General features: G+C 44.8%; 1 protein-coding gene across 1 annotated transcript in view; it reads left to right on the top strand.

Annotated features, from left to right (window-relative positions):
• The first annotated feature begins 457 nt into the window (after positions 1 to 457).
• The window catches only part of LOC311104273 (protein phosphatase 1 regulatory subunit 1B-like), a 34,918-nt gene continuing 24,621 nt past the window's right edge, over positions 458 to 10,754 (top strand). Inside the window, 1 exon segment of the mRNA XM_084146062.1 lies at positions 458 to 667. Coding sequence (XP_084002188.1) covers positions 554 to 667 — 114 coding nt within the window. The 5' untranslated portion in view covers positions 458 to 553.

The raw sequence follows: 10,754 nt of genomic DNA, 5'->3' as shown, positions 1-10,754 counted from the left end.
CCCTCTCTCTGGTCCATCCCTCCCCCTCTCTCTCCCCTCCCTCACTCTAGCTTCCTTTGCCCCCTCCCTGCCTCTGTCCCACCCCCTTCTCTCTCTCTCTCTCTCTCTCTCTCTCTGCCAGCTCTAAGGACGTGTCTCATTCACTCTTGCTGCGCAGGTTGTGAGCAAGGGAAAGAGAGGGAGGAGAGACAGAGAGAGAAACACACGCCACCTAGAACGGTCAAACAAGAGTAACAGAGCCAGACAGAAACAGGGAGAGAGGAAGAAGGGAGGGAACAGGGGAGATAAAGGAGAGGAGAAATAGCTGACAGTGAGTGAAAGAGGAGAGGGACAAAGATAAACAAAGAGAAGTCCATCTGTTTTGTTTTTGAAGGGGGAGAGTGGCAGAGAGGTAGAGAGAGAGAGAGAGAGAGAGAGAGAGAGAGAGCGGTAGACCCAGCAGAAGCAGGACTACTGTACGGTGTGTTGTGTTGGGACCTTCCTCCAGGGAGCCTAGCGGAGCAGAGCCTGGTGCCTGGTGAGAGAGTGACCCACCTGGGACACAGACACAGCCATGGATCCCTCTGCGTCGGCTGAAGTTGGGGACGAGTGCAAGGAGAGCAGGAAGATCCACTTTGCTGTGCAGTCCTCGGCACCCACCCAACTGGACCCCCGGCAAGTAGAGATGGTAAGTGAGAGAACTAATTTGACCTGGGTAGAACAGTGTCTGTGTGTGTACAGTCAGTGTGTGTTTAGCTTGTCCTCAGTTACCTATATGTGTGTGTGTGTGTGTTCATCGTGTTCTGTGTGTGTTGCGTCTGACCTGTGTGTCTAGTGTGTTTTTTTGTATGCATCTCAGTTTCTCGTGTGGTGCACGTCTGCTACAGACCGACCTTACAGCCAACCCTAGGGATAACTTATTGTTGATCATGGTACTGGGACAAACCATGCCATGTTGGACCATCAGTCTCAACTGTAGTGTGACATCTTTCTTTTTTTATCTGTGGCCTGATCCTCTCTGTCTTCTTCTGCCACATGGTTGAGAAAACAGTGTTGTCATATCTCCTTCTAGGCTGTTTCTTATACTTTATTCTTTGGCCTATTTAACTATATGTCCCATTGTCACTGGATGTTATTACTCTGGCCAGTTCAACCTTGTAAAAGTCAACCATGGTTTGTTATATCATTGTAGTCACAGCGCTATAGTTAATGATTATACAAGTGACTAATATTTGTCTTGGTCTGACAGATTTTCTTTTGGACTGCTAGCCCATCTCACTTCACTTATTTCCTTCACTACTCAGTTTGTGGAGTCTGTTTCCCTGTCTTGCCTAGTTATTTTCTCAGTTTGTGGAGTCTGTTTCCCTGTCTTGCCTAGTTATTTTCTCAGTTTGTGGAGTCTGTTTCCCTGTCTTGCCTAGTTATTTTCTCAGTTTGTGGAGTCTGTTTCCCTGTCTTGCCTAGTTATTTTCTCAGTTTGTGGAGTCTGTTTCCCTGTCTTGCCTAGTTATTTTCTAGTGTTTGCCTGTAGTCATATAAAGATGGAACGGGACAATTCTGGTTCTTCTCCTTGGCCCTGCAGCCTGTTGACAGTGTGTTTAATTTTAGTCCAGGAGAAAGTGGGTCAAAGTAGGAGTTGGTTGGTGCTGTGTGAGATCCAGGCCAGTGCCTCAGACCTGAGAGAGAGAGAGAGATACTTTACGATGGCAGAGTGCAGAGAAAAAGCACAACCTGTTCTCCCTCTCTTTCACCTGTCTGGTGTCAGCTCCCTGAGCTGCTGTCCCTGTTACAGAGCTCTATCTCACATCAGCTAATAGTTTGGCATGGCACCATCTCCATGCTTTAGCCTGATTGAATCACTTACAGTGTGCAGTCTCTGACTCAACGGCACGACTGCAGCACTCATACATCTTGGGATGTGAACCCATGACCCTCTCCTCTCCCTGTCCAACGGCCTTCTCTGCTTCAGCCCTGAAACCCTCTCTCTCTCTTAGAGACATGTTAAAACCCTCTGGTCTCTTAGTCAACGTTTTTATGTGAATTTCTGTTGATGGCTATCTTTCTTCCTTTTTCTCAGAGGAACTGTTGCTCAATCTCCCCTTACATCAGAGGTTGCGATAGATTATTTATATCAGCCTGCAGCTGCAGGCAGGCTGACTCTGGCCTTTGCCCTTTGGCCAGAGCCTCCTGTGGGGGCAGCTGGCTGGCCTGGCCTCCCCCTCCATGGGGCATCGTGTCTGGCTGGCGCCCCCATCCGGAGAGCAGAGGCTGGGGTCATCTGGTTTATTTGGAGGCAGTTCAGGTAGTTTACAGTAAAGTCCACATTAACTTTCACATCTAAATAGAGGCACAGGTTAAATGGTGCTGACTGTACTCTACTCTGGGAGGGGCTCCATGAAGGGACTGCTGTCTATGAGTTGTGTTGTTTGTTTGTGTGTGTGTGTGTGTGTGTGTGATGTAATGTAAGTACAATCTAGCGTGTGTGTTTGTGGGCGAGTGTTGAGGTGCGTGTAGTTACTATACCACACAAACATACTGTCACAAAAAACGACAAAAGGGAGTGTGGGGAGATTGGAGGATGTGTCACAGCTGTGTGTCTGTGGTTGTGTGTGTGGTGTGCGTGTGTGTTACAGGAGATACAATCTAGCAGTGGTTAGTGTGGGGCCCCAGGGACACTGGGGTGGACATAGTTAATGACTAAGACTCATTTTAGGAGACCCTCATTATCCCACAGCAATTAAACACACCCACACATGTATACAAACACACAAAACACACGCAAGGCCAACGTTTGCTAAGGGGTTTGATACCCAACTCACTTCAATTATGTTAGCACAACAGTTTTAATGACAGCTATCAACTCTTGCTACGTAGACTACAGTACAGTTAGTATACTAAACTAGTAGAGGCCCATAGGAGTCATTTACCCCGAAAGCGCAACTAACATGACTTAACAAACAGCACCGTCACAATGACCGGTTGTATACTACCGCAGGGTTGTTTCCATGACGACCGGCCGCACAGCAACGTTCCACAGCCTCCCTTACAGATAACCTCTGAAAGGTCACTGTTTTAATGGAGGAATGTCTCTGTGTGGTTGGGTCGTTTTGCATAGGCACTAGCCCGCACATGTGTAAATGTATGAGTGGGTCCAGGATCCTGATTTCTACCCTGGGGGTTTTAATGTGAGAGCGGCTCCCATATCTGACACCTACGCTGCAGAGTGTGCCCTGGACCTGACAGAGAGAGAGAGAGAGAGAGAGAGAGAGAGAGAGAGAGAGAGAGAGAGGAGATAGAGAGAGAGAGAGAGAGAGAGAGAGAGAGAGAGAGAGAGAGAGAGAGAGAGAGAGCGAGCGAGCGAGAGAGAGAGAGAGAGAGAGAGAGAGAGAGAGAGAGAGAGAGAGGAGAGAGAGAGAGAGAGAGAGAGAGAGAGAGAGAGAGAGAGAGAGGAGCGAGCGAGAGAGAGAGAGAGAGAGAGAGAGAGAGAGAGAGAAGAGAGAGAGAGAGAGAGAGAGAGAGAGAACGGAAACATGCCCCACGGCAAGGTGACCAGATTTTGGATATAAAAATCTGGGACATTTTTGTTGTAGCTAGCAGCGCAAAAAAATTGCAAAAACAATGGCATGGACTATATTTAATACATTTTCACTATAGTCCTTTCAAATACGTTTAGTAATTATAACACAGAAATTGATTACCCATCCTAGCCTATCTAATCATTTTCAAGTTTGGTAGCCTATACTGTTGGATGCAACACTTTATGGTTCATGCAGTGGTTAAAATGTATCACTGATCAACGTTTGCCTGAACATTCTCATAAAAGGCCTGTGGTGAAGCCACGGGAGCAAACGAGTTTGGTACAGGGACAGACAAAAGGTTTACATGCAAATCTGATTGGATACAGCATTTGGATTATTGAAATATCAGACTCAATTTAACTCCAGAGTTGCTTTTTTTCTTTCTGAGGGCTAATCAGTGAAATTTCTGGGGACATTTTCCGGGGACAGCTCTAGCCGGGGACAGCTCACCAAAATCAGGGGACTGTCCCCAGAAATCGGGGATGTCTGGTCACCCTACCCCACGGCCTCATTCACACTTAACACTCAGACCAACTAGACAAGAACCCAGCAGGTCCACTGGGTTGATACACATGTAGGCTATGACCACTCAACATCTGTTTTAGGAAAACTTCATGCAGATAAGATTTGTGTTCCTTGACAGTCGTTTCAACATTAGATGTGTTCATCCATGCGCTGAGATTTTCCCAAAGGAAAAGTACGATTTTAATAGGGAAAAATGTAATGCAACTCTTGTGTCACAAAAGTCATTGTGGTGGCCTACATTACTGGATCAACAGCACATGGCAATGTGTGTTTAACCTCCGTATTCCCCCATGTAATGCTCTGGGAGGGACTGGTGTGGGGAAATGTTCATAATGGACACAGATTAGGGTCATCATTCAGACTGAGAGGCTCCAGTTGATTCACTCACAGTGAGTTGGCCCGCCCCATCCGTCTATGGACTAAACACACAACACAAGCCCTCTCCACACTAATCCCCATGTCAATCCACCTCTGATCCAATGGATTGATAGAGAAGCTCATGGGACCGAGGGTATCAAAGTACACCAAAGGGCAACAACCGCCCGAGTCACCTATTTTAGGTCCAATCTAAATGAATCCAGCAGATGGGATAGAGGGCCTCTGTTGGGGTGGAGGGGTGAACACCCTCACCCCACCTCACTCTCCTGAGTTACGTGCCCTTCCTCTGGCCGGGCGTCTTACAGAAACCTTTGGTTCAGCAAGTGTTTGTGGGTAAACACTGTGGATCTGATGGACTGTCAATATGCACTCCTAACCAAAGCTTCTCAGTGGAAGGCCCAGAGCACAAAGCATGCTGGGTTGGTAAGACATGATCATTTGGCTAAAGGTGTGCCCCAGTGATCCAGCATGTGGAGGCTACATGTGTGTGTCATGTCATTGGAGTGGGCTCTAATCCAGAGGTGATTCAGTAATGCAGTTTATCTGCCAATGGGATGTTTCTAATGATGATTATTCCAGTAAATGTTATGCTTATTAAGGTGTTACATTACAGTGAGGGAAAAAAGTATTTGATCCCCTGCTGATTTTGTACGTTTGCCCACTGACAAATAAATTATCAGTCTATCATTTTAATGGTAGGTTTATTTGAACAGTGAGAGACAGAATAACAACAAAAAAATCCAGACAAACGCATGTCACAAATGTTATAAATTGATTTGCATTTTAATGAGGGAAATAAGTATTTGACCCCCTCTCAATCAGAAAGATTTCTGGCTCCCAGGTGTCTTTTATACAGGTAACGAGCTGAGATTAGGAGCACACTCTTAAAGGGAGTGCTCCTAATCTCAGTTTGTTACCTGTATAAAAGACACCTGTCCACAGAAGCAATCAATCAATCAGATTCCAAACTCTCCACCATGGCCAAGACCAAAGAGCTCTCCAAGGATGTCAGGGACAAGATTGTAGACCTACACAAGGCTGGAATGGGCTACAAGACCATCGCCAAGCAGCTTGGTGAGAAGGTGACAACAGTTGGTGCGATTATTCGCAAATGGAAGAAACACAAAAGAACTGTCAATCTCCCTCGGCCTGGGGCTCCATGCAAGATCTCACCTTGTGGAGTTGCAATGATCATGAGAACGGTGAAGAATCAGCCCAAAACTACAAGGGAGGATCTTGTCAATGATCTCAAGGCAGCTGGGACCATAGTCTGCCAATATAGTCTGAAGTTTGCCAATGAAGGATTCAGAGGAGAACTGGATGAAAGTGTTGTGGTCAGATGAGACCAAAATGGAGCTCTTTGGCATCAACTCAACTCGCTGTGTTTGGAGGAGGAGGAATGCTGCCTATGACCCCAAGAACACCATCCCCACCGTCAAACATGGAGGTGGTTATGCTTTGGGTGTGTTTTTCTGCTAAGGGGACAGGACAACTTCACCGCATCAAAGGGACGATGGACGGGGCCATGTACCGTCAAATCTTGGGTGAGAACCTCCTTCCCTCAGCCAGGGCATTGAAAATGGGTCGTGGATGGGTATTCCAGCATGACAATGACCCAAAACACACGGCCAAGGCAACAAAGGAGTGGTTCAAGAAGAAGCACATTAAGGTCCTGGAGTGGTCTAGCCAGTCTCCAGACCTTAATCCCATAGAAAATCTGTGGAGGAGGCTGAAGGTTAGAGTTGCCAAACGTCAGCCTCGAAACCTTAATGACTTGGAGAAAATCTGCAAAGAGGAGTGGGACAAAATCCCTCCTGAGATGTGTGCAAACCTGGTGGCCAACTACAAGAAACGTCTGACCTCTGTGATTGCCAACAAGGGTTTTTCCACCAAGTACTAAGTCATGTTTTGCAGAGGGGTCAAATACTTATTTCCCTCATTAAAATGCAAATCAATTTATAACATTTTTGACATGCGTTTTTCTGGATTTTGTTGTTGTTATTCTGTCTCTCATTGTTCAAATAAACCTACCATTAAAATGATAGACTGATCATGTCTTTGTCAGTGGGCAAACGTACAAAATCAGCAGGGGATCAAATACTTTTTCCCCTCACTGTAGTTATAGCTTATTTACAACAAAAGGCAGTGCTTTTTTCCCCCCTCCAAGGTCATCAGAAGAGCTCTTGTTGATGAGTGTCTTGTTATCAATAACAGCATTAGTGGAATTGATTGGGCTGGTGTAATCAAAGCACTGTGGATTGCCAATTGTGTGATACATTAAAAAGTAACAGCTGTTATTAATTTAAATTATTATTATATTATAAAAAGACAGCAAACTATTGTCCCACAGTAACAACAAAAAATATAGAAAACAATGGCTTAATCATGCCCATACCAATAAGGCCTTTTTCTTTTACTTACACCGTTTTGTTTTGTTGTGTTAATTTGAGAGAAGTGTGTGTCTGTGTGTCTACCTTAAAGAGCAACTGCCCCTAAAAACCAACTACTAATTTAGATATCAGCCCATGTGGCATTAATATGAGTCAGAAACAGTTATTTTACTGTCAAAACTGACTACGCTACAAAGTGTAAATAGGATAATTTTGGTCATAAAGTCAGTCTCGTCCCAAATTGAGTTTTGTGAGACTTGTGGTCTTGACTGCATCACAATGTAAATGATTGTTGGGTTTGTTTCAATCCTGCCCACATGCCCACAGCAATTTGGAGTGTAGCTGCAGGTGACCTGATCGTGGTAAATTTGGGTTGACTTTGGATATCACTATGGGGCTGGATAGGGACCATCTGTAAATTACACCATGTACGTGTGACAATGTATTAAATTCCAACAGCTCCAAATTTCAATGACTTAAAAACCTCAAACCAACTATAAATTGTAGAAATTCATATACAAATATTGAAAGCATTTCATGAGAAAACTAAAATCTTTTGTCATTTACATTGTGTAATTTATCGACGCCCTTTAAATAGATCAGGAGGAAGTGGCTTTGCGACTCCCTGTGGCGTGTGATTTGGAGGGTCAGGCGCAGGAGGGTAAATCACAGAAGAAAGGTTTATTCCGTATACATGTCGATACAAAGTACAAGGAGCTCCACCGAGCTCATATAACCTCCACAATAAACAATCACACACAAAGACAAGGGGGCAGAGGGAACACCTATACAGGGACTGATGAGGGGAATTGAAACCAGGTGTGTGTAATAAACCAGACAAAACAAATGGAATGATGAGATGAGGAGCGGCAGTGGCTAGAAGGCCGGTGACGACGAACGCCAAAGCCTGCCCGAACAAGGAGAGGAGGCAGCTTCGGAGGAAGTCGTGACACTCCCCTCCACAGTGACCACGTCATTTGGTTGTATTGTGGTTGTGTGTCTGTTGTTACAACTGTCAAGTGTTCCTCAGCATGTGTGTGTTTACTGTCCAGCAATTGTGTGCAGGTTTTTGTGCAAGCGTGTATGGGGTGTTGCGTGCACACTGCTGTGAGCAGGGCTGGGTAGGTCATCCATTACAATTACTAATTACCTGTCCCAAATTGTAATCAGTAAGTTAACTTTTGGATTACCCAAACTCAGTAACGTAATCTGATTACTTTTTGATTACCTTCCCTTTAAGAGGAATTAGAAGATGACAAAAAGGATCCATCAAATGCATTTGGTGTGTCATCATAGTGATCTGACTTGTGGTTAGACTCGCTCAGGTGGAACAAACTTAAATGTTTGCCTTTTTTCAATGCTGAAACGAATGTCATTGAGAAAACAGAAAGGTGTCATATTGTATTTTTTTTCTGCCAACATCCTTTCAGAATTTAAAAGTATTCCAAGAAGTAATCATCAATTTTTTCAAACGTATCTGTAATCTGATTACATTTTTTTTTGCTGGCAACGTAACTGATTACAGTTCGTTTTTTGTAATCAGATTACATGTAACTGATGACATGTTATCAGTTACTCCCCAACCCTGGCTGTGAGGGTGTGTCACGATTCTCTAAAGCAGAACCCAGAAGCAGACCAGGACAAGGTGAGTAGAACGAAGGTGAGTATTTATTTACAGATTCAAATGTGGAAGCAGAATAATCCAGGAGACGGAGCGGGCAGCGGAGGTGAGTTGGTGGGAGTGAATAGGCAGATCCAATGATGTCACAGAAGCCACCGACGACCAGGCAGGGGTGGGGTGAATGTTCCGGGAGAATGACTGTAGACAGAGTAAACGAAGGTAAGTACACAGCAAGCAAAAAGTACAAAACAACAAAACTAACTCTAGTAACTTTGAGGCTGACACAACATACTGTTCATGGCTAACGATCCGGCAGGGAATGGATGTCAGGTCAGAGCTTATGAAGTGAAGAGGTGATGATCAGGACCAGGTGTGCAGAAAGCTGATGAGATGCAGGTACGGGTAATCGAGAGATCTCCCGCCTAGCTTCGTCGCCCGGCAACCAGACAGGGTGTGTTCAGGAACCTTCAGGAAACAGACTCCAAGACAGAAAACAGGCAACTCAGGCAGAAACAGACTCAGGAAGCGGGATTCATGACAGGGTGAGGGTTTACATTTGCATATCTAGATAAAATCTTATTCTATTAGGAAAGTGAATACCATACTAATACTGCTCCTCTTTTTAATTGAATCATATTGATAGACTATTAATAAACTCAGGCTGATTGACATTCTGTTGTCCTTTACATGCTTCCTATGATCAATGTTTTCCATGTGGCTTCTCTCTCTCACTATTTAACTGTAGTCAATATGAATGTTTCTCTCTTGTGTAGTGTAGAAGATATATATATTTTGTGTGACTGTATGTGCTCATACTTGTGTGTGCCTGTCCTCTGTGAGTCTGCATGTGTTGTATAAACAGGTAAAGCACAAATATTGAAATTAGGCAGAGTGTTTTGTGGTGTGATGACACTGTACGCAGTCAACATAAGATCAACCAGAGAGCACTTCAAGAGCATGGGGGCTTATTATGATGTAACACGTGTGTGTGTGTCTGAGTCTGTGTCTGTGTGTGTGAGTGTGCTGCTAAAATGCTTCCACCCAACCCGGTGTTATGATAAACGAGTTCCCTGTTGCCTGTTGGTTTTGGGTATACACATATACAGCACTGCAACAGCGCTCTCCATAAATCACACCTAGCACTGCCTACTTAAATGTCAACTCCATAGGAATTAACATTATATCTTGTGAAATTATTATCCCATGGTATGAATATAATTTCAGTAGAATGCATTCATTTACATAATCTCAGACCCTATTCTAAACATGCACATCCACATAGTAGGTAGTCTTGCACATGTGCACTCTTGCACTATCCATCCACTCCAGCCAGTCAGCCAGTCAGCCAGTGAGCCAGCCAGTCAGCCAGTCAGCCAGTCAGCCAGTCAGTCAGTCAGTCAGCCAGTCAGTCAGTCAGCCAGCCAGTCAGCCAGTCAGCCAGTCAGCCTGCGAGCTACAGGCTCTCAGCAGTGCACCCTGCTGCTGTGACAATAACAGCAGTACTATTTCCGATGAGGGGAGAGAGAGGAAGGATTATGATCTTACAGCTCTGTTACAAACAACAGTGGTGGTGTGTGGAGGTGTGGGCTGGATCTGTCATGCTAACTGATCATACCAGGAGTGGATCAGAGGGTTGGGTCAGTACCAGGACCAAGAACTGCCTACGTGGGTCTGGGTTTAGGTCTGGATGTAGGATAAAGAGTGCAGGAAGGAAGTGTGACTCAAAACAAATGAAAAACAAAAATTCATCTGGATCTCTGTTTCATCAACACACAGGAGATGTAGCATTATGTTTTTATTCCGATTCCTTCTGTAATGTCAGGCTTTTAGCATTGAGCAAATGTGTTTTCACGGGTTTGGCAGAATGAGAGATGAACTTGAATGAACATGAATGAATTTGTATTTGGCCGTTTTTATCATGCTTTATTATTTGTGGGTTTAGGGCTCGATTCAATCCGTATCGTGGAAGATCCGCGGTATATAGCGATTGGAATTTAAAGACAATGTTCCCGCTGCATATGTCGGCTCAATCGGAAATTACCCTTACATTTCAATCGCACTATACTGCGGCTCTTCCGCAATATGGATTGAATCGACCCCTTAGTGTTTGTATAAGAAAGGACTTATGTGGAACAGTGGAACAGTCCGTGGTTGTACTCAACTGACTCTTGACCGATGGCTAATTAACTGAGCGGTGGGGTGTGGCAGAGGGGTAGTGCAGTGGGCAGGTGGGTGAGGATGGGTAGTGGGGTGGGCAGTTGGTTGATGACGGATACTGGGGTA

Source organism: Coregonus lavaretus, assembly GCF_964263955.1.
Source record: "Coregonus lavaretus genome assembly, chromosome: 28".
Taxonomy (NCBI): Eukaryota; Metazoa; Chordata; class Actinopteri; order Salmoniformes; family Salmonidae; genus Coregonus; species Coregonus lavaretus.
The sequence above is the reverse complement of the archived record's forward strand: the minus strand, read 5'-3'. Positions and strand labels throughout refer to the sequence as shown.